At 48.8% G+C, this 24,316-nt stretch overlaps 1 protein-coding gene across 1 annotated transcript in view; it reads left to right on the forward strand.

Annotated features, from left to right (window-relative positions):
- Positions 1 to 24,316, forward strand: part of Ksr2 (kinase suppressor of ras 2) — a 352,941-nt gene that overhangs the window by 261,661 nt on the left and 66,964 nt on the right. The window contains exons 8-11 of the mRNA XM_028765415.1: positions 11,057 to 11,124; positions 11,662 to 11,667; positions 13,336 to 13,454; positions 19,173 to 19,341. Coding sequence (XP_028621248.1) covers positions 11,057 to 11,124; positions 11,662 to 11,667; positions 13,336 to 13,454; positions 19,173 to 19,341 — 362 coding nt within the window. The remainder of the gene's footprint in view (positions 1 to 11,056; positions 11,125 to 11,661; positions 11,668 to 13,335; positions 13,455 to 19,172; positions 19,342 to 24,316) is intronic.

Here is a 24,316-nt window from a genome sequence, read left to right on the forward strand (position 1 = left end):
ATGTCATGTGTCCCTCTGTATGTATGTGCACACATGTCATGTGTCCCTCTGTATGTATGTGCACACATGTCATGTGTCCCTCTGTATGTATGTGCACACATGTCATGTGTCCCTCTGCATGCATGTGCACACATGTCATGTATTTCTCTGCATATATGTATGAACACATGTCATATGTCCCCTAAGCATGTATACACATGTCATATGTCCCTCTATGCATGTATACACATGTTATGTGTTCCTCTGCATGCATGTGTTCATATGTCCTGTGTCCCTCTGTATATATTTGTACACATATATTCACTAGTTCCTCAGGTTCAATATTTACAATACAGACAATTTAACTGTATGGAAAAGATAGGGCTGGACATGTGTCTGATAGGAGACACTCAGTAAGAGTCTCTGTCTGTGTCTGTCTGTCTCTTTCTGTCTCTCTCTCTGTTCAGGTATCTTGCAAAATGCCTATCTGGTGGCTTCACCTGAGTAAGTTACCCAGGATAAGCTCCCTGCTAGCCTGGGCTGTGGAGAGGATTAATTATTTTCAGCCCCTGGAGATCCTTTAGCTCTATGGTCTTAGGGCAGCTGGGATGGTAATTGCTATATATTAGCATTCAGAGCTGCTGTCCTCTGTGGTCCCAGGCTCTCAGGTGACCCCTCAGCCTTCTGACTCTGGGATGTACAGAAGCAGGTGCTTGGGTCTGGCTCAGAGGCTGCCTGGTCTCCCCAGTACACCTGCTGCCTTAGAGACTCATCTTGACTGCATAAACTCACGCTGTGTCCTGCGGAGGAAATGGCTTTCACATCCTCACACCTGCTGTGTGGAGGCTTTGATGTCAAGTAATTAGGTGACAAGGACTCAGCCAGGAGTCAGCTAGGCTGAACATTTCTCAAGCCTTTTCAATTTTCAGCACTAGAGGTGGGACCCAGAGGCAGCTTTTCCTCCCTGCCTTCTGTTCTAGGAGTAATAAGCAAAGCCCAAGACCCTGCTAAGGGTCTAGAGAGGGGGCTAGGGACAGGAGAGAGGGCCAGCCACACAGAGCTGAGGTGCTGGAAGCCACCAATACTGAGGTTAAGTTTCATCTTTTCTTGAACTCCTAAGAGGCCTGTAACCTTGGCCTTTTTCTCCTCTGAAGAGTATACATGAAATTGGCGCCCAGAACTGGACTACTGGTGGGAGTCATTGAACTGTCCTCACCTCACACTATTATCCAGGAACAACTCCCCCCTCACTCCACCTTGTGCAAAATAGCTCCTGACACATGGAGGGGTGGGTTAGAATTCAGATCAACTCTGGTTGGATGGTACCCATGACTTTACCAATGTGCTCAGCCATTCAACAGCAACAGTAGCTGCTGCAGCTGCTGTGGTGTCCTGGCATGCTTTTGTTCGAACCATATATCCCTGTCAGCTACAACAGAAACAAGATCCAGCTCCATGCTATACCTATGCATGCACATGGGAGCTGTCAGTTGAAACTCATCCTGTGGAGAAAGTTTCCCAAGGAGCGTCAGTTAAGGTGAGAGGGTGGACATTTATTTGCGTGTTGTTTTTCAAGGATTGAAAAACAAATGAGGACATATTGAGTGTGCTCATTGGAGGGTTGGATGAGGGACAGGAACAGACAATATGCAGGCTCCATAGTCAAGGACTTAAGAGAAGACGCAGCAGAGAAGCCTGTCTGAGTGGAAGGAAGGATAGGGAGGAACAGTGGTGAGTGACCTTTTAGAGAGGTGGCCCTGAGAAGGAGGAAGCTTGACATCACTTCTTACAGAAGGGGGGCAAGAACATTTCATTAGTCACCTGAGAATTGTTACCAACTGGATGCTTAGTATCACAGGTTAAGAAACCCTCATGTGTACTACTTGGTTACCAGTTGGATACTTAGTATCACAGGTTAAGAAACCCTCATGTGTACTGCTTGAGGCTAAAAGTGGTTTTAGGTTTGAGATGGGTTCTGACCCTCGTTTGCTTTGGAATGCCTGCATAATGCAAAATTTGCATATCTGAGAGGTTCGGGAGCGAGAACCAAGTCTAAACCCAGAACCTAAACTTCATTTGCATAGTGTTTTGAGGGGTGAGCTCTTATTTTATCTCTGAGGTTAGGCGTGGATAGTGCTCCACCTGTGGTCCTGTGGGTGCTCCAAAAGTTTCAAGTTGGAAGCCATTCTGGATTTCAGGTTTGGAGATTAAGCGTATTAAACGTTAATATAATGTATTAAAGGGATTTCCAGGCACTGGAAGCAATGACAGGATAAAATGGATAAATTGTCCCCTGGATTGGTGGGACATACCTCTGACTCCTGACGCCACCTCATGCTTGTCATGGGATCAGTTCTGTACCTCCGTTTCCTGTTCCCTAAAATGGCTTCATGACGTTTACCTCAGTAGATGTCAACTTTACTGTAGATGGTCAACTTGAGAGGATCTAGACTCTCCAGGAAGCATACCTCTGGAAGTGCTTCCAGACTAGATCAGTCGAGCTGGAAAGAGCCGCCCTACCTGTTGGATGTCTCGTCCCATGGGTTGGGGAGAAAGTGAGTTCATCTCTCTCCGCTCCCTGACTATGGGGGTTATGTGGCAGCCACCTCATTCTCCTGCCTCCGTGCCTTCCCACCACGATGGACCGCACCCTTGAAAAGTGAGCTGAGGTTTATCCTTCCTCTCCCAGTCTGCTTTTGCTGGTGTTTTGTCATAGCAGCGAGAGAGAAGGTCACTACTCAAACTGTTAAAAAGAAAATGACGATGTAATTGGCCTGCTAGAACACACGCTCTCCCCTTACCTGGCCCATTAGGAGCTCCAATTAGTGAAAACTGGCACCGTTTGCTGGCTTTGCAAATTAATGTTGGGATAGCCCTCCGCCCAGGAAGCCAGATATATCTCCTTCGTGCCTAGCCCCTCCCCCCGCCCCCGCCCCCGCCCCCTCTCCTCTTAAGTGCCCACTTCCTCCGGAATTATCATCAGCTGTCTTGTTGGGAGTCTGAATAGAGAGATTAATGAGCTAATAGGAAATTAAGGCTCAGAAAGCAATTTCCAGTTATCTAAATCGAGGCGTTTCATCTAATCGGTTCAGGAGTGTGGAAGGGAGCTGCGCGCAGAGAGGCCGGATGTCAGCACTATTCCGCATTGTCTCATCAGCTCGGACTCGGCTGCCAGGGTCTGCTCTTGCAGTGGGTTTCCTGGCTTGTGGTTGTCTGTGTAGACCCCTCTCAGAGCTCCTTCCATGGAGTCTGAAGCCCTGAGGTCTCATTTATTGATATCCTTTCTAGCTTCTCCTTCCTCTCTCTCTCTTGGTCTCTGTCTCTCTCCGTCTCTCTGTCTCTCACCCTCTCTCTTCCTCTCTCTCCCTCTCTCTCCCTCTCTCTCCCTCTTTCTCCCCCTCTCTCCCCGTCTCTTCTCTCTCTCTCTCTCTCTCTCTCTCTCTCTCTCTCTCTCTCTCTCTAGCTCAGGCCACCCCACAACACTCAGACCAGGCTGGCCGCATCCGGCTTCATCCAATCTTTGTAGGCAAACAGTAATTTACACAAGAACGTTTTTGAGCGGCTTTCATGGTAGAAAAAGAAAATTGAAAACTAAGACGCGTTTTTCTTTTTGTCCCTGCTATTACTGTTGCCATAAAGATAGGGCTGGGATTAGAGAGTTGGTTCCGTGATGAAGAGTGCTTCATGCTTTCAGAGGACCTGGGTTCAAGATTCAGCATCCCCGGGGGGGGGGGGGGGACGACTCACAACTGCCTATAACTCCAGATCTGACGCCCTCTTGTGGCCTCTGTGTGACCTGCACTCATGTATGTATACACGTGCATTTAAAAGTAATCTTTATAAAGGAGACATTTTCCCAAGCCACCAATAGAGACATAACATTTAAACCAACCGTGTTTATTTTAGAAACCTCAACCTCTCTTTCACACCAAGTTTTATAACTTGCATCAGGGCACCTAGCCCTGACCTGTGTGGTGATTCTGTGTGACCCCACCCCTGCCCCATTCCTAGGAGTGACAACAGAAAAAGTCTGTACACGTTGCCAGATAGGAAGGTGCCTTTGCCACTGGTTTAGAGAAATGGGTTTGTCGAATAAATGAACCGCTCCCAAGCAAAGGGCTTGCTGCCTACACTCTCCAGGTCTAGCATGGCAGCGGCCAGTCACTTGCCCAGTACGGATGCATTACCAAACCTTCACGCTCTGGTGATCATACACCCACCTAATGGCTCTAGGATGACTTACCGGAGTTTCCAAGCCTATAATTACAGAATGATTTCAACCTCTAGTGCCCTGCTTAGCCTGGGACTTTCCCCGTTCTAGCCAAAGTCCCAAGGGCTTGAACAAACTCCTTGGTCAGCCCGGAGTTAGACACCTTGCCACAGAGGCAGGTTAGTGCTAGTCAAAGCGTTGACGGACGTGTTCCTGTTAAGGTCATTGCCAGACTCCATGGGCATCAACACCCTGATCAATGCAGTAAGCAGGGCAGCCGCCTCACGAGATGCTTGCTTTGGCTAAGGCACGTGTTCTGCTTTTCCTGGGCTCTTTGGATGCCCACCCTGTCCGAGTCCCTTGTCTGCTTGATAGAACAGGCTGATTCCAGCTTTCTTTACACATTAGCAGTCACTCATTTGCACTTAGATGGAACTCCTGGCCCCTTTACAGCTCGGCTGCCTTAAAGGATCCGCTCACTGTATTTTCAATCCCCGCGTGCTCTAACCAGTCCCCTCACCTGTGTGTGCACTGGCACCGACAGACAAGATCTTGCTTGCAAAGTGCTTGGTTTACAAAATGACCGTAGCCACAGGTGATAGGGCAGTGAAACCTGAAGGTAGCTAGGTTGGTGCGGGAGCCCGTTGCTCCACCCTTACCATACTGGGGACCCATGGGTGCAGCTGCTGCAGCTGCCGAGGAGTTCCTGGAGGCCCAGGAGGCTGTCCACCAGGCAGGATGTTGGCAGGATGTAATTACGAGCATGCGTTTTTTGGAGATCACCCGCTTGAAGCCTGAACTCGCTTTTCCATGAATAGAAACACTTTACTTCTCACAAAAACCATCCTGGGAATTAACCATCTCTTATGTGCAATAGTTTTTATTATTGTAGGAAAAAAATTTGAATCCTATTATAGTTGTATGTAGGAAAGAGATTCATGTAATTGGGAGTTGGGTGGGGTCATGGCGATAATAACGGTGATGTTGATGATGATGGTGGTGATGGTGGTGATGATGAAGATGATGGTGATGTTGATGGTGCTGGTAATGATGCTATTGCAGGCATTTTGCTAAACACTTTAGAAGCATGTTTCCATTTCATCCACGTTACAAACCTGGATGGCAGCAGAGACTGCTATCACCCCATGTTACAGATAAGGAAACAGAGGTCTCAGAAGTCTCTCATGGTGGGCGTATCGGTCATTCAAACACAGATGCCCTTAATTCAACTCCTTGGACACTTATTCTGTAGGGACCAAGGGCAGGCCACAACGCAGCTGCTGTCTCCTGTTCTGCTTCCCTTGAAGTATGCAGGGCAGAGTACGAGAATCTGGGCTCAGCTGTAACCCTGGACCAAAGCGTTCCCCTCCATCTCTCTGGGGGTACCACACTCTCCCTCGAGCCATCTTTCGTGGAATCGGAAGGTGACCGATGGACCTTTGGGTTGTGATGCTGGGGAGCCAGAGTGTGTCTGGGGTCACTTTCTTATCTTTCTGGGAACAAACAAGCTTGACAGTTACAGGATCAAAGGTTATGTTCCGGCGAGGCCAAGTTATTAAAGCACAGAGAATAGGAGGAAGGAAAGGAGGGAGGGAGGGAGGGAAAGAGGGAGGAAAGGGAGGTGGGCAGGTCCTCCAAAGTCACACAGGGAGCCTGAATTTGATTCCACAGTAAAGGGGGCCCTTGGAGGGTTTGGAGGACCATGGCACGCTGAGAAAGAAAACTGAGAGGCCTCAAGTCAGAGAACCTGCTGATGTCAAGTGGGAGTCGATCCAAGAAGTGTCTGACTTGGAATAGCCGAACTCTACCCCAGGAGCAGCCAGGAAGAAATGTTTCCTTCTACCCCCCCCCCAGCCCCCTTTCCCTTTCGAGAAGCCCATTTAGAAAGGTGATGTAATATGCAAAAATGAAAAAAAAAGATGTACAATTTGGTTTAACTTTATTTGGGTGGACAGGCAGGAAAACAGGGAAAACATCTCCCATGTCTGGGCTCTTCCCCCTTGCCCTGAGGCTCAGATGGGAAGAACCGGAGCTAGCACACAGAGAAACAACTGATGAGGCTGAGAGGGTTAGCCAGATGTTGAGATGACAGCCCTGGAAAGGACGGTGGGTGGGGGACCCCAAACTGAGCTCTGCCCCATGTGCCCCAGTTATAGAGCCTCTTCCACGCAGCTGGAAACGAACATCTTTTCCCAATCAGATCACCCCATGCCTGCCCTTGGAAGAACAGCTAGTGTGCAAGTCAATCGATCAGATGACCACTTGCTACAAAGTGGGGTTCCAGGGCCCCCAGGAGTGTGTGTTGGGATCGAGGACTTGTCTCAGCATCTGAGGTAAATAGAGAATCATTGCCTGAGAGGATTCCCAGGTGGGATTTGGAGCTTCCAACAGAAAATGGGGTCAGGAGAGTATTCTGACCCAACTTGAGTTCTAATCCTGACCCTGTCACTTCCTGATTGTGCTGACGGGGTCAAGTCAGTGATCCAGTTTGAACCTTGGTGTCTTCCACAGTGAGGTGAGGAGAGCCACACCTTCTGTCTCGCAAGATCTCAGAGCTAAGGAGGGGAGTAAGGCGCCAAGGTCGGATACTTGACACAGAGTAGGTCTTCAAGAAAGCCATAGCCACGTTCCTGTTTAGGGTGGGAGTAATTATTGATCCTTTGCTTGGAAGACTTTTTCAGAGTAGAATGATGGGCTGGCTAGAGTACCTAACATGAACATGGGAACAACATGGGTTTTCCTTGGCCAGGGGGATGGCCCAGGGCTCTCTCTATGGATGCTGGGAATAGACGTCGGTTGTCCAAAGCTCCAACCTGTTCAATGCAGCTGACAGTGGCCGCCTTCCCTCTATGCCAAACTTACTGAATCATCTTACCAGTATGACCAAGATAGCCTCTTAAATGACCGGCTTGCCGTGGGATCTGGGCTTGACCCTGATTGTAGAAATGGGAACCAGAATAAGACATGATATTTAGTGGGGTTCTAAATGCTGATTTCCTCTTGTGTTTCATCAACCCTTAGTACTTGATGAATTTAATCTCATGGGTGTGTGTGTGTGTGTGTGTGTGTGTGTGTTCCTTTTAAAGGAAGGAAGGAGAAAGGTGAGAGGATCCAACTGACTTAGCAGAGGCTAAGAAGAGGGTGGACCTTAGACTCAGATGCAGGATAAGAGGTGCCTTGTATTTTTGAATGACAAGTCAGAGAGATCCCCAGACACTAGGTGCAGAGAAGCCACCCAGGGGCTGAGGAGCTGGCTCAGACAGTAAAATGTTCCCCACAAAACAATGGTACTTAAATTGATCCCCAAAACGCATGTAAAAAAGCCAGGTGTGGTGGTTGACCTGTGGTAGTTCAGATGTGGTAGTCCAGGTGTGGTAGTCCAGATATGATGGTCCAGGTGTGGTGGTCCAGGTGTGGTGGTCCAGGTATGGTGGTCCCAGTGGTGGAAAGGTAGAGAATGGCCTTGCTGGCCAGGCAGCCTTGATCACAGTAAGCTCCACATCACAGTAAGACACCCTGTCTCACAGAACAAGTTGAATGGCTCCTGAAGAATGGTATCCAAGGTTAACCTCTAAACTCCATGTAGACATCCATGAATAAGATCATGTACCACAACCCACACCCACCTACACATACATGTGAACATACACACACATATACTCTCTCACACACACCTATGTGAACAGACACAGAGAGACAGACAGAGAGAAAGAAAGAGAGAGAGAGAGATAGAGAGATAGAGAGACAGAGAGACAGAGAGATTTGGGTTTCATAGTCAGGATGACCTGAGCAGGCATCAGCTCTCTGCCTTAACTATGTGACCAAAGGGACACGAATGGACACAATGCCTGAGCAGGGTCACACAGGCTCCAGGAAGGCCATGCACCTCTGCAAACATACTCTGGGTTCTGCACAAGGCGCCATCTGCCCTGTGTGAACCGGGCATCTCGGAGAAGAATCATGTAAAACTTCCTCTGAAGATGGCTAACTTTCTTCTAATTCCAAGGCTTAATAGGATTAACTTCAGTTCTGAGGAAAAGTTACTTGTGTGGAACATAGTTCCCCAAGGGAGCTGCTGGCTAAATGAGACATTATCTTCATCAGATGACCAAATCTGAGTCAGCCCGATCCTGTGACTACCTGGGTGGCCAAGGTAGGCAAATGGCTATTTCTATGCTTGCCTGGGCTGCACAGTGAGTTTCAAGCGAGCCCTGGCAATTTAGTGAGACCCTGCGCTTAAAAAAAAAAAATAAGGAGAAGTAAGTAGTGGACTGGGAGCCTTGCTCAACAATGGAGTGCTTGCCTGGCATGCATAATGTCCTAGATTCTGTCCCCAAGATGAAGTAGATGATGGGAATGAGTCACTGGGCCCAGCCAAGTCCCCCATTTCTCCTGTATCCTCTTGTTCACTCTGAGTTAGGGTTTCAGAATATGCTTGTTTCCTACGGGGAGCAGGGACATTTTAAAAACCCAGTTCTAGGACCCCGTAACGATCCCTGCGGGGTTTTTTTCTTGGGGGGGGGGGTGTTTTTATACTTTTTTGAGATAGGGTTTTGGTTTGAAATCTGAGTTGGCCTGGGGTTCACAATCCTCCTATGCCAGACTCCCAAATACTGAGAGTACGGATGCAGGCTGCCAGGCTCCCTCAGACTCAGGACCAGCTAAGCAAGCATCAAGACTTAGCTCAGTGCTCGTATGTAATCTGTTTACCCTGGGCAATCATGTTGCAGTATACAGATGTGGATACAGCCATTTCCAAGTCAGGAAGACTGAGGCCCAAGAAGATAGCAGAAAGGTGAGGGTCCTTGCATGCATACAGGAAGTATATTACCGGCTTCCTACTCTGAACCAGTGGCTGTGCTGGGCACTGGGGTGGTGTCGGGAAGGGCATAAGAAGAAGAAAGAAAAATCCCTTCCTTACAGGCCTTATTGTCTGGGGAGGGGATGAAAATCAAGGCATCTAAACCCAGCTGTGTGACTTCAGTATGAGCACCTTGCCCCTCACCCTGCGGTTCAAAAACTGCCACTTAGTCTTAGCAACCGGATGTGAAGCTTGTTTTGTTGGCTCTGCAATGGAAAGGGCCTCATTCCTTTCAGAGGCGCCTGTTGACATTAACTAAACCACTACATATGTGTCCTGAACACCTACTATGTGCCACCCTGTGTACCTACTATGTGCCACATCACTGTGGCACGGCATGTCTAGTCATGCCACTAAACATGGGATGACTCAGGCATGGCTCTCTGCTGAGATCACTAGAAGGCAGGCAGGAAGATGGGCAGGTGGACGGACAGACAGGTTAGTGATATGTCTTGTAATCGGCTATGACTGGGGAAGGCAGGGTACAGCTTTCTGATTGGAGGGGAGTCAGGGAGGGTTCCCTGGAGGAACTGATCTGGGAAGATACATAGGAACTGGCAGCGCTGTGTCGGGAGGATCCAGGCAGGATCAACAGAGTGCTAGCTTGGGGTGCCTAGAGGAGAAAATGAACTGTACTGGAAGGAACAGATGCTTGGTGATGCGGGAGCTTTGGCCATAGCTCTGGGGTCAAGGGGCAGAGGGATGCCAGGAGGAAAGACAGTAAGCAAATTCCCTGAGGTCTGCCGGGTCTTAGTAGGAGACTAACTTTTATCCTGAGAGCAAGGACAGACAAAGGCATGGCGTCTAGACAGAGGGAATGCTGGGTAAGCTGTAGATGCGTCAGTAGGAGGAGCCATGGTGGGCTTGTAGCCAGAGGGAATGCTGGGTATGCCACAGTAGAAGGAGCTATGGTGGGCTTATAGACAGAGAGGATGCTGGGTAAGCGGCAGATGCATCTGTTGAAGGAGCCATGGTCCCCCTTTGTCTCTCATCTGCTTCCCACCCTGTGTCTACTTCCTGTAGCCCAGTCCCTACTTGACATGTTCCAGGGATTCTTGCAAAGTTACCAAACCAAACCCCTTGCCATTTCTACTGAGCTAATTGTTCTGAATGCCCCAGCCTGATGCTGATGATGACGATGACGATATTGACGACCATGAATATAGGCATTATCCTAAGCACATTTTAGTGTACCATGTTCACATGGATATTGTTGGAAAAGCCATAGCTACTTTCTCTTGGACCACCCAGGGTGGAACTGGAAGAGTTGCTCTTGGCAGCCACTCTCCAGAGTTAACATCTGGGTTACCAAGGATCATGTTTGCAGTTGCTGCCTCAATGCATCTCACATACTGCTGTCCACAGGGCCTGGAGTTTTTCAGACCACTGGGGCATCTCATCTGTCCATCTGCTTCTTCTTCCACTCATCTATCCATCATCTACCCATCCATCCACCCATCTGCCCATGCATCCATGCACCCACCCATTTATCTACCCATCAGTCTACCCATCCACTCATCCATCCATCCATCCATCCATCCATCCATCTATCCATCCACTCATCCATCCATTCTCCCATCCACCCATCCACCCATCTACCCATTCATCTATCCATCCATCCTTCCATCCATCTATCTACCTACTCATCCATCCATCCATCCATCCATCCATCCATCCATCCATCCACTCTTCCACTCACTCATCCATCCATCCATCCATCCATCCATCCATCCATCCATCCATCCACTCTTCCATCCATCCATCTATCCATCCATCCATCCATCCATCCATCCATCCATCCATCCATCCAGGCATGCATTCAGTCCATGCACCAGTCCTTCCATCCACCAATCATCCATCCATTTCAAGTTCATCCCTCCATCTGTCCACCCATCCAGATTTATATCCTTCCACTCATTCATGTCCATCCACTCCACCCACCCTCCCTTTTTTATCCATCTGTCTACCAAGTCATCCATCCATCTTTCCTTTTCTCTGTCTTTCAGGTTAAAGTGCCACAATAAATGCACCAAAGAAGCCCCGCCCTGCCACCTCCTGATCATCCACCGAGGAGGTAAGTATTTAACACTTGTTACCCTGAGGTGGGCTCTGGAGCTTGGGCATCCAGGGCAGCCTCCCGACCCAGCACGATTCCAGGTGCTTCCCGATCCCTAGATCCTTGCCCCACTGATTTCTTTCCTCCTAAAGCCTCTTCCTCCTGCCTTGCTCAGCTCAGACATGGCCCCGGGAGTATCCACCCAGGTTAAGAATGAACCTAAGAGAAGATTCAGGCAAGAAGTGTGTTTTTCCCTAAAGCAGGCTCAGGAGCTGTCAGAGGCGGTTTGGGTTTTGATATTTTTCCCACCTTGGGTCTCCATGAGGAGAGAAGGATGAGAGGAGTGCTTGGCTCTCTCCTCTCCGCTCCTGCCTCTTCCCACCCCACCCCACAACCTTAACACACCTAGCCTGGCTATTTTGAAACCTAAGTTCACACAGCTCCGGAGCCCCCCGTCCAAGGTCAGCATCACTGGGGAATTTGCCTCCTACTGAATCCTTTCCCTGCAGCCCCAGTAGTGGGTGCTTTGAAGGTTAACTCCCCCAGGAAGCTGAGACCCAGGTTGTTGGAGGGTGAGCCTCCTCCAGAGTCTGGAATTTGGAGAAGACCTCCTTCCTCCCACCCCTGCTCTTTCAAGGCCAAGCTCCCTGGGCCCCAGGAGGGTTGGTGTCTTGCAAGTAAATCAAAGAGAACTTTCCTGAAGAAGTCCACTGGCTTCTTGCATTCCCCGCCCCACCCCCCACCTCCCTGTTGGTGGGAAGTTGAAAATAGAGTTTGTTTCCATGGTAATGGCAGCTCAGGCTAAGCAGAGAAATTAAATCCCTGGGTCAGAGCAAAGCTTTAATTCCACGTCTTCTCTCCACCCCCCACCCCCCAACAAAACACAACTAACAGGGAGAGGTGCTAGGCAGGCAAATCTGAACTTGAGCGTACTCGCTACTGCCGCACGCTGTGTTCCTCATGAGTGACAGAAATAACAAGAGGCTGGCGCTTGAGGACCGAGTCCTCGCGCCCCACAGGAAGTAGCTGTTTAGTATCACCTGTGAGCCCAGCTCTGGCTCTGGGTGTGGTACCCAGGGGGATGGCTGGAGCCGCTGAGCCATTATTGTTGGGATCCATAGTTATTTGGGACAAATGTGGTCCAGTGTGTGGCAGTTTCCTTAGTCCTGATAAGCTACATACACAACAAAAGACATCCTAACACGCAGTTAGAACACACGGGGACAGGTGTCCCTCATGATGCATGCACTGATTGTAGGCCTCCAGGAATCAGGGACCTCTTAACATCGCAAGTGAGGTTCAAGGCTGTTGTTCAAAGGCATCGTGTCGTGTGCACTAGCGTCTGTGTGGAAGAAAGAAGAAACAAGAGGGCAGCTTCCAATTTCTCTTGTCCAAAAACCACGCGTGAGGGGATAGGTAATTAAAATAAGAAATGTCTGGAAAAAAATGTAGATGCTGAGGAGGTGACTCAGTTTATCAATTCCCGCCATTCTGCCACACACATTGAAGACCTGGGTTTAGAGCCCCAGAAGTCATGGCGAAATGCCAGGGTGAAGGGGCACACCTGTAACCCCAGGGCTGAGGGTGGGAGTCTATGGGCGGATCCCTGAAGCTCATTGGCTAGCTAGCATAGCCCACACTATGAGCTCCAGGTTGTGTGGCAGCCCCCATCTCAAAAAAAAAAATAAAATAAAATAAGGGAGGGCTGGAGAGATGGCTCAGCTGTAAAGAGCACTGACTACTCTTCCAGAGGTCCTGAGTTCAATTCCCAGCAACCACATGGTGGCTCACAGCCATCTGTCATGGGATCTGATGCCCTCTTCTGGTGTGTCTGAAGACAGCGACAGTGCACTCGCATACACTAAATAAATATATAAATCTTAATTTAAAAAAATTAAGGGAGAGTGAGATCAAGAAAAGATCTGTGGTGACCCCTAGGCCACCACATGAACACCCACACGCACACCCATGTGACACATCTAGAGTACCTATGTTAGTATACCTTGCATGAACACACACACACACACACACACATACACTCTATGCACATAATACAAACAGTATAAAAACCACAGAACACACCCAGAATGTTTGTCCTGGTGACTCACAGCTATCATTTCGAGTATCACTGGTGGGTTTCAAAGTGGGATCTGAGCCGGGCTGTCCTGACACGATCAAAGCCAGTGTGATACTTAAACTCTCTCTGCTGTTTTTCCCCTACGGACCCAGCAAGGTTAGTGCGAACGGAGTCAGTCCCCTGTGACATCAACAACCCTGTCCGGAAGCCCGCCCGATATTCAGATCTCCATATCAGCCAGACCCTGCCCAAAACCAACAAAATCAACAAGGTAAGGTGTGGCTTTTACAGGGTGAGGGGTAGCGGGGCAGACAGTGGCGGCTGGGCCAGATGGTGGGTGGAAAAGGGGGGAGGAAGGCTTGAGATGGAGTGTGACACTCATATTCCTGGGCTCTCCTGGTTCTGGGTGTTTTATGTGCAGTAAAGCTTGCAGGGTGGAGGGAAGCCATCCTGTGCTCGGTTGAAGAGATACTTGGGGCAGAATGCATCTGGTTTAGAAACAGGCCTGTGGAGATAGATGAATATGGGGGGGGGTATATGGGGAGGGGGAGAAGGGAGTTTCCGTGGTACTCCAGACCCTGGCTGCTCTGACTGGGATGCCTCCCCATCTGCCAGAGCAGCTGTGTACACGGTGGTGGGCTTTCCAAACATCTGTTGAACTAAGGGTTGGTGATCTCCTTAGCTTCTGGTGGGGAATTAGATGGATGGATAGCTATCACTGGGGGCCCTGAACAACAGCTGGATAAGTGTTTTCCCTCTGGCGGATGGCTGGCAGGCGGCTCTCTGCGCGTCTTTCTTTCTGGCACGATCTGTCTATGTTGCCTTTGGCGTGTCGATGGGGTGTGCTGAGATTGGCCCAGGAACAATTCCACCCCATGCTAGAAGCCAATTTTGCAGATGTCAGGAGGTGGTTTCTCAGGCCCACAAAGCCGCTGTTTATTATGTTGGATCGTGGTGTGAGCTTAGAGATGGAAGAGATCTGGAAGCAGATACCAGATGGGCATCTCGAACCTTCCCCTTGGCTTCCCTGCCTTGGCCATTGAGAGGGAGACCCCTTCATCATCCTCTCTCTCTCCTCCCAGGAGCCAGAGTGGGGTCTCAATGAGTGTTACTCAAAGGCTGTCACTCTGCCTAAAACCCACCTATTGGTTTTCTGTTGGTTTCTGGAAGCAACTCTGTGTTTATTTTTCCAACTTTCTTGTACATGTATGTACACGGCTTTGCATATGTGTGGGTGCGTGTGTACCTGTGTGATGAGCGTGCATGTGGAGGTCAGAAGTTGATGTCCAGAACATCCTTGTGGGCTCTTGGACCTTATTGAAGAAGGGCCTCTTAATTAAATCCAGAGTTTGACGCTAGGGCCACTTCTGCTTTCCCCACAGCTATTGGCTATGATTTTTATTGTTAGTTCTCGGAGCAATCAACTCTGGCTCCTTGTCACATCAGCCCAACGTTTGAAAGAACCTATGTTCTGGGGTCAGGGAAAACTGGCCACCAGTCTCAATGGCTGTGGAACCATATAGGCAAGTGGCTTGCTCTCTCTGGGCTGAAGTTGGAAGTTTTCCTCTATATAAAATGGGCATGTTCCAGCTGTCTACTGCTATGCAACAAACCACCCCCCAAATGAGCAGTGTATAATACCCACCCTCTTTTTATGCTTACAGTCTTCGGGCTAGAGACTAGAAATTGGTACAGAGAACCATGAGTGTGTGTGTGTGTGTGTGTGTGATTTTGTCTTTGCCGTGGGATATCCAGAGACTCTATTGGGAAACCCCTTATAACCAGTGGCTAGTGACATCTAGAACCAGGCCAAGCTCGCCCACCAACTGCTTTCCTGTGACTCAAGCCACACCCACACCGTCCGTGACTACTTTTATGCCGCACTAACAGCAGAGTTGATGAGTCACAAAAAGGCCTATGCAGCTGGAAACCTCTAATGTTTACCATCCACGGCTTCACAGTTTTACAGGCTCCTTCTCTCTCCTGGCTGGTGTCTGGGTTGGGAGGGGTTAAAGTCAGCCAGATCGACCACCTGTAACCTGGGCTTCCTCCCAATGTGGCTGCTTCGTGGCCTCTGTGCTCCTCACAGGCTGGCTCATGGGATCTTGGCAGTGTTATTTCCGCTGTTCTTTCCTGAGGAGGCAACCACATGTTGTGGGATTTGAAGTTAGGCAAGGTAGACTCCAGTTGTCACTGGGAAGAGGTTTTGGGTTGATGCTTCATGATGCTCACAGTGGCCGATCACAGCACCAGCTCTGGAGAGCTCTCCCCAGAGGCGGCATTAAATAACATTTGAAAGTGCTCTGTGCCTCCTGGTGCAGAGTGAAGCTCGGGGAACTGTAACGAGGGTTGTCTTTGATCTCAGGACTTCAAGCAAACCATCAAGTCAGGGACCTCTTTACTTTGGTTGTTTTGGGGGAGTCTCTAGGCTGGTCTAAGGGGATGAACACTTGGCTAGTGTGTGCCAAGCTCTGGCTTCCATCTGTGGCTCTGATGAGAGGAGGGAAGAAGGGAGGGAAGGAGGGAGGGAGGGAGGAAGGAAGGAAGGAAGGAAGGAAGGAAGGAAGGAAAGAAGGAAGAAGGAAGGGAACAAACTTCTAAAAGCATCCCCCCACACTAGGACAGCTGAGGCTGCTCAGTTAGCTTGTCCCTCCAGAAGTGACTGTATATCTTAAAACCCATCCTTTCTTCTGTGACATTGTCAGGGGGCAGGAGTTCAAAGCCACCCAGAGACCTTTCCATCTGGCGTGACCAGTGCTGGAGCCTCTCGATGTCAGATGGGACAAAAACACGGGTCAGACTGATGAGCCACAGTGACATTGTTCTGCTTGTCTGCCAGGAGGGGCACTGGGGAAGGGACAGAAATTGGCCTCTGCACGGACAGTGGCTTTGTCACGGAGGTGGACAGGCTTTCTCTTGTCGGGCTGGGCTATTTTTTTGCCTCGTTCTTGTCTTACTGGCTTCATGCAGATTCTTGTTGTCAGGCATGATGTGGTTATTGGACAGATTTCTCAGCCAATTTGCTCTGAAGAGTTCCAGCTCCTGTTTTTTGTTCAGCCTTCCGTCTGGCCTGATATGTCCCAGTTCACAGAGGCCCTGATTCCTTGCCTGGCAGGTTGGCGGAAGGTAGATTTCAGAGTCAGAAAGCTTGGGTTTACAGCACAGCTCCTTAATCTGCTGTGTTGCTGTGAGCAGGACCAGTTCAATGCCTGTTTGCCTTTGGTTTTCTTTCCATAGAATGGACAAGGTGGGAGTGATGGGGAGGATTGGATGTGTGCAAAGGATTTAGTCTAACAGTAGATGCTCAGGAATGGAGGAGGGTGAAGAGAAGGAGGAGGAAGGAAAGGAGAAAGAGGAGGAGGGAGAGGAGGAAGACAGAGAGGAGGAGGGAGAGGAAGAAGAGGAGGGAAAGAAAGAGGAGGAGGGATAAGAGGATGAGGGAGAGGAAAAGGATGAGGGAGAGGAGGAAAGAGAGGAAGAAGAGGAGGGAAAGAAAGAGGAGGAGGGAGAAGAGGAGGGATATGAAAAAGAGGAGGGAGAGGAAGAGGATGAGGGAGAGGAGGAGGGAGAGGAGGGCAAGGGAGAGGAAGTGGAGGAGGGAGAGGAGGAGGAGGGAAAGGATGAGGACGGAGAGGAGGAGGAGGGAAAGGATGAGGAGGGAGAGGAGGAGGGGAAAGGATAGGAGAGGATGGGGAAATAGAGGAGGAGGGGGAGGAGGGACAGGAAGAGGAGGAGGCAAGAGAGTAGGAGAAGAGAGGGAATAAGGAGAGGAAACACAGTACTGGAATGGACAGAGAAAGAAGGGGAGAGGAAAGAAGGAGGAAAAAGGTAGAGGAAGAAGAAAAGGAGAAGGAAGATGAGGGAAAATGGGAATGAGAAGAATAAAAGAAGTAAAAGAAGCAGGAGGAGCGAGGGAGTGGAGGAGACGGTGAGGGGCTGGAGATGGAGAGGTAGAGAAAGACTGCATAAGAAGAGAAGCTGGACGGGCAACATCAGTAGCATCTGCAGCCCCAGATACTATTACAGGGCATCAAAACGGCATCCTCGGTGGCAGCCAAGGCCATGGCTCTTCCTGCTATGAGCAGGAGGTTGCAAGATCTGGCATGCTGGCTTGTTAGTTACAGAGAACAGAGCCCTACCTAGCCAGCTCATTAAACTGAGCTGCTGTAAGGGTCGCCAAGAGGCAAGACGACAACAGCAGGTCACTCTTGAGGAGCTGGGCTCTCTGAAAGTAGTCCTGGGAAATGGCCTCATGTCAGGTGGGCAGCCTGACCCCAGTGGCACCAGGACTTTGCTTTTAAAGATCTATTGTTTCAGTTGTGCAGAGGTGTGTATATGCACATAAGTGCAGGTGCCCAAGATAGCCAGAAGAGGGCACTGGATTCCTTGGAGCTGGATTTACAGCAGCTGTGAGCCTTATAACTTAGGTGCTGGGAACTAAGCTTGCATTTCCCAGAAGAGCGGTGTGCATTGTGGTATACCACAGATTCATCTGTCTAGCCCCAGACTCTATTGTTCTAAAGATATGAAAAGGTAAAACAGCTAAAACAACCCAAAGAGCTTTTGTATAAAAAAAAAAAGCCAAACAAACTGAAAATAGAATCAATTCCGTTTCAAAATGGAATAAATACCTACGGTAATCAAAACCAAAAGGAAAATCCATAGGGCAAACAATCTTAGGAGAGGATGTTCACTGTGGCTGACAGATGAACCATCACGATGTTATATTCTCACGAGCCCAAGTCAAATACCGAAAGAACTGCTCACGGTAGTGGGTGGGTGTAAACTGGCTCAACCACCCCAGAGAGCCACATGTGTGCACACAAACCTCATTATAAATATTTATAGTAGCTTTATCCTCACACACACATACACACAAAGGAAGCAACCTCAACCAGGAAGCAGCTTAGATGCCCCTCACTGGTCGATAATTCACAAATTTGTACATCCAAACAGCAGAGTACCTGCTCAGCACTGCTGAACTCGTTATGTGAGTAAAGATGCCTGCTCAAGGCTCGGAAGGACCCCTGCCTCTTCCTGGTCCCAGTGGCTTCTGCAGCCCTTGACTTCTGGTGACATCCCTCCAGTGTCTGTCTGTCTTCACATTCTCTTCTTTTTGGGTCTCTCCTCTTTCCTGTCTGTCATGAGGCTATTCATCCTTAGAGTCAAGACCCAGTCTGTCTCTCGACCTTCATCTTTGTTACATCAGCAGTGACCGTTGTTCTAACTGGGATTGGGTCCTAAACTTCAGGGTGACGTGTCTCACGGGAGGGCACATTAAATTCAGTGACCTGCTCTCCAATTTTCATCCAGCGAGGCCATTCTGCACACGCACTTAAGGACTCCATCTTTGCTGGATGGAGCTTCCTTTGGAGCTGGTCTGAGGGCAAGACAGATAATGCAGGACCCAGCTGCATGCTGGGGAGGATGCTGAAGGCTCACTCCCACGCTCTCTTGAGCTGCCAGGCTGTTGATTCTTTAATAAACACTTGGGAGGAAAAGTGTCAGAGTGGGGGACAGTTCTCTGGGCACCTCAATATGAGGCCCCTCCAGATCAAAGAGTCACAGATTTCACGGCTGCCACCTCTGCAGATTTCATTATGTGGTAACCTCTTCTGCCTCCAGTTTAAGCGGCAAACAGGAACGTGACTCCAGAAACTTCCCTCCACATCTGGGTGCAACTCCTTTTAAATGGACCAGCTCAGGGGCTTTGTCTCTGTGTGTATGTGTTAGAGGCCATATACCTGAGGAGCCAAAGGTTGACTTTGGATGTCTCTCTCTATCACCTGTCACTTGCTTTTTTTTTTTTAAGATACGGTCTCTCATGGATCTAGGCTAGATTCTGGAAGGACCTAACAATTGTAGAAGGGGCAGCCATTGCTGGGGAAGCTGGCTTGGGAGTGAGCCCTTTCCTGCCCAGCTCATCCTGTCTGCTGCGTCTCTGCTTCCCCACCTGTCCCTGACCCCTGCCCTGTTTTTCTTTCCACAGGACCACATCCCTGTCCCTTACCAGCCAGACTCCAGCAGCAATCCCTCCTCCACGACGTCCTCCACGCCCTCCTCACCGGCACCCCCCCTCCCTCCCAGCGCCACACCGCCTTCTCCCCTGCATCCCTCCCCGCAGTGCCCGAGACAGAAAAAGAACTTCAACCTGCCAGGTACTTCTGTGCTGTGGAGACAGGTGGATACCATCGGAGGGGAAGAGATGGGGGAGGGTGTTGGGTCATTGCCAAAGCCAGCCAGGATGGGGCCAGCTCTTGCCTGAGAGCAATGACTGATGATCAGAGAGGGTCTGGGAGTGTTCAGCAGACAGAGGGCAATTTGCCAGACAACGCCACATTTCATCTTTTGAGGGAATGTAAATAATCATTAGCTCCGCCTAACAGATGAGGAAGCTGAGGAAGCTGAGGCACAAGGACTCTTAGAGATGCATCTTTTGCATAGCATCGAACTGATGTCTTTACCTGGCTAAGTCACAAGACAGAGACGCCTACTCTAGAGTTGGCAGTTGTTCAGTGAGAGATACTGGTTGGGATTGGTGGCAGGGTGCTGTGCCGAGGACCTCAGGGACAAATGCCAGAGCAGAGTTACTTCTCAAGTCTCAACACAGGTGCCTCACATATGTCCTGGGTTCAAGGTCTGCATCCGCTTGTCCTGCTCCAGCTGTGCAACCTCTGGTTCCAGTCTCTCAGCTCACTCCCTAAGCAAATGGTGGAAGAGCCACTTGTGAGAGACATGGCGACTCTCTTGTCCTTAGATCTAAAAAAAGGGTCTTTGTCTGCCTTCAAGTGGATCAGACCCAAGACACTCGCTGCCTCCTCCAGGGCCCCCCAAGAGAGCTCTGTCAACCAGGTCTCCGTCATTAACAGTACTCCAGAAATGGCTGGGGAGGTTGCCAGTGGGGAAGGTCCATGCCGTACAAGCCGAGGACCTGAGTTAATAACGTTTAAGAAAGAAAAAACTAAAAGCCTGGTACGGTGATACACACCTGGAGTCTCAGTGCTGATGAGCTGGAGACATGGATCATGGGAGTTCACCGGCATCGAGCCCAGCCAAATTGTTGAGGGATAGGTGAAGTGGCACCATCTCATAAAACAAGGTGGACAGAAACACACACGCCCTCATACTCGCATGCCATACTCACATGCACTTGCGCGCACACGAGTGCACGCACATACACACACACACACAAATGCTATTGGAGTCACCCTCTGAGGAAGCTAGTTTGCCAGCTGAAGTTTTAACTGGATTCAGCAATGCCACTTCTAGGACTCCCTGTTCAGATGCTCACGCAAGGACACCAGGATCTATGTGTAAGGACGTTAGCCATTGCCACAGTGAAGAATTGAAGTCATGTCGAGTACCTATCCAGAGAAAGGCTGAATGCACTGGAAGGATGCTGTGCCGCCATTCGAAGGGACTCAGGACTCTACGGAGATTTCCCAGAATGCAAAGGGGTTCGTCGTGGGTTCTAAGTGGAAGGAGTAAGATTACAGAATAATTGGTATACTATCAATGTTCATTGTGAATCCTTTTCACATTATTTGTGCATTGCAAATATAAAATCAGCCAGTACTTGTTGGTTGTAGCTGGTGAGCAGAGGGGTTTTGATTTTTTTTTGTTTGCAGTGTTGGGGATTGAACCTAGGGCCTTGTGCGTGAGGTGAGCACTACATGACTTCATCCCTTGCCCACGTGTGTAGCTCATAAAGGAAGCTTCCGAATGGCTCTCCCCCTGTGTGGCTGCACCATTTGATATCAGCACTGCTACAGAAACACCCAGGGTTTTATTTTGTTTTGTTTTTGTCCCCCCCCTCCCAAGACAAGCTCTTAGTATGTGGCCCAAAGTTATCTCAAAAGCACTATCCCCCTGCCTCTGCTTCTGGAGTGGTGAGGTTAGTGTGTGCTACCAAGCCTGGCTGGCAGAGGGCTTTTGTGAGGGGGAGGGTGTGTGAGCACTCAGATACAAATGATGGAATGTGATCCCTGAATGGAAACCAAAACACAATGTCCCAGAAAGGCAGACAAGTCTTCCCCTGCCCTAGCAAAATCTCCCAGGGTGGCAAGCATCTGGCTCCCTGTCACACTCTTGGCTCTGAGCGTCTGGTGGTAAGGAAGGGCGCTCCGAGCGTGGCTGGCTGTAAGATACTGAGTTTGGGGAAGGCTATGTAAATCAGTGCTTGGATGGAACAGTATCACTAGAATTGATTGAACTGGACCGTTCAGGGGTGTCCAAAAGGGGCCATGAGGTTAACAGGCAATTTAACTTACCTGGAGACCTCGGAGCACACGGAGAATGAGATGTTAGCAAACCAACTGTGATGTATGCTGAGCGGGCGCTGGTGAGCACATCTGGCCCATTGAATTGACCCCCGCCTTCCATCTTTCCCTGAGCCTCCTGCCCTGTGGACAAACCCAATATGGGGCCCGGGGGATGGGCTCTGAGTGTACATGCGTCTGCTTTAGGACCCAGCTTTGTTTTGAGTGGCTGCGATGTCTCCATGGCAAACAGCATGAAGGGGTTTCTCGGTGGATCTTCTTTCCATGGAACCATCCTAGTACACAACATACGTACATACATACATACATACATACATACATACATACACACACATACAAATTTTCATGCATTTGTATACATACACACATACTCATGCACTTATACACATGTATACACAGATATGCTCATAAACTCATATGCACACAATTATATTCTCATGCACTTGCACATACCACATACACATACTCACACACTTACATGCATGCACGCACATATTGCCCATGAACTTACAAGCATACACACACTCATACACTTAATTCCATGAATATACACACACATGAACTTACATGTATGCACACACACATATACTCATGCACTGATACACATGCACACATCATGTACACAGACATTCATGCACTTACATGCTGGCACACACATGCCCATGCACTTACACACATGCACGCACAGATATGTTTATGAACTCATATGCACACACACATATATATATACTCATGTACTTGCACACACGCACATACCACATACACACACTCAACACACTTACATGCATCCACACTCATAGTCCCATGCATTTGCATACATACACACACTCATGTACTTACATGCATGTATACACATATGCCCATGCACTTACATGTATAAACACACTCATTCACTTACCTGCATACACACATATTCATGCACTTGTGTGCACACAGGTATGCCCATGAACTTATATGCATATACATATTTATTCTTGCACTTGAACACATACACACACTTATACACGTACACACATGTAACATATATGCCCATGTACTTACATACATGCACACACATGCATGCACAGAAACACTTATACACTTACACACATGTAACACATATATTCCCATGTACTTACATATATGCACACACATGCATGCACACACACACACTTATACACTTACACACATGTAACACATATATTCCCATGTACTTACATATATGCACACACATGCATGCACACACACACACTTATACACTTATACTCATGAAACACATATATGCCCATGTACTTACATATATGCACAGACACGCATGCACATACACACACACACTTATACACTTACACACATATAACACATATATGCCCGTATACTTACATATATGCACACATACACATGCACATACACACACATACACTCATCCACTTCCACACGTGCAAACATTCTCATGCATGTGCACACACATTCATGTACTTACATGCATACACACATACACACACACACACATACACTCATGCACTTACATGTATACACACCACTCTAGAAGATAGAAAATTCTGGTTCCTTAAAACAGGAGAAACAAGAGGTACAGCTGCCTCTGGTGGCTACAGCAAGATTTCCTTTTCTATTTCTTTTTTAGTTTCTTGGGAATATGCAACACATGGTTAGTAAATAACCTGTTACTCTATAGCATCCTTATTTATTCCTCGCTGAACCCCTTCTTCCCACCTTGTCCTCTAGTGGCTACACCATTAGAGAAAATGGCGCTCCTCCTCCAGCAAACACCACAGGCATCAGGTCCTCAGGGAAGGAGGAGCCTTGCAGGCCTCGTGGCACCTCCTCTGTATGGGGGGGAGGGTGGGTCCCAATCTTGCACAACTCTGTACAACTGTGCACAACTACTGTGTATTCATGGTTGCCGGGACAATGCCTTATCTAGATAGCAACATTTCACCAAACTGTTTCCCACCCTCTGGCTTTTTGGTTCTTTCTTCTGTGTGTTTGTGTGTGTGTATCTCTGCATGTGTGTATCTTTCTGTGTGTATGTGTGTGTAGTATATGTGTGTAGTATGCATGTATGTGGTATGTGTGTGCTTGTGTGTGCATTCATACATGTGTGTTTATAGCATGAATGTAGTATGTGTGTGGTATGTGCATGCATGTGTGTGCATATGTGTGTGTCTGAGTACATGTGTGTATATGTACATGAGAGTGCATGTGCATGTGTGTGCATGTATGTGTGTGAGTGTATGTGTATGTGTGCGAGTGTGTGTGGCATATGCATGTGTGTGAGTGCATGTGTGTGCATGTGTGTGCATGCATGTGCATGTATGTGAGTGCATGTGTGGTATGTGTGTATATGTGTGCGTGTGTGTGTATCAGAGGTGATATGATGTCCCACACTCACCAGTCACCTGTGGCCAGCATGCCGACCACATCTGAATGTCTATATCAACTGTCACCTGAGACTCCACTTGGTCCCGGGCAATACCTTCTTTCTTCGGAACCCTGCTGCCACATTGCTATGTGATCATGCAGATTTATTCACTTGCTCTCAGTCTATCCATCCGCCAGTGGGATGCCAATGCCATGAGAACAGGAAACCAGACTGCTTCACTCATTCTGTGGGATAATACATTTGTCGAGTGACCAACATGAATGTGCTAATGACTTAAACCCTATGCCCTTCCTAGGACTCTAGCTTCTGTTCGTCAAAATGTGGTCTTGACTTTCAGAGGGCATCCATCCATTGGTTCCATTAGCAAGCACCCATTGAGCACCTACTGTATACCAGACACTCAATGTAGAACTATGAACAACCTGGTATAGCTCTGCTTTTGAGTTCTGCTGCCTCTATAACAAATAATCCCAA

This window comes from Grammomys surdaster, unplaced genomic scaffold (genome assembly GCF_004785775.1).
Source record: "Grammomys surdaster isolate TR1022 unplaced genomic scaffold, NIH_TR_1.0 164, whole genome shotgun sequence".
Lineage (NCBI taxonomy): Eukaryota > Metazoa > Chordata > Mammalia > Rodentia > Muridae > Grammomys > Grammomys surdaster.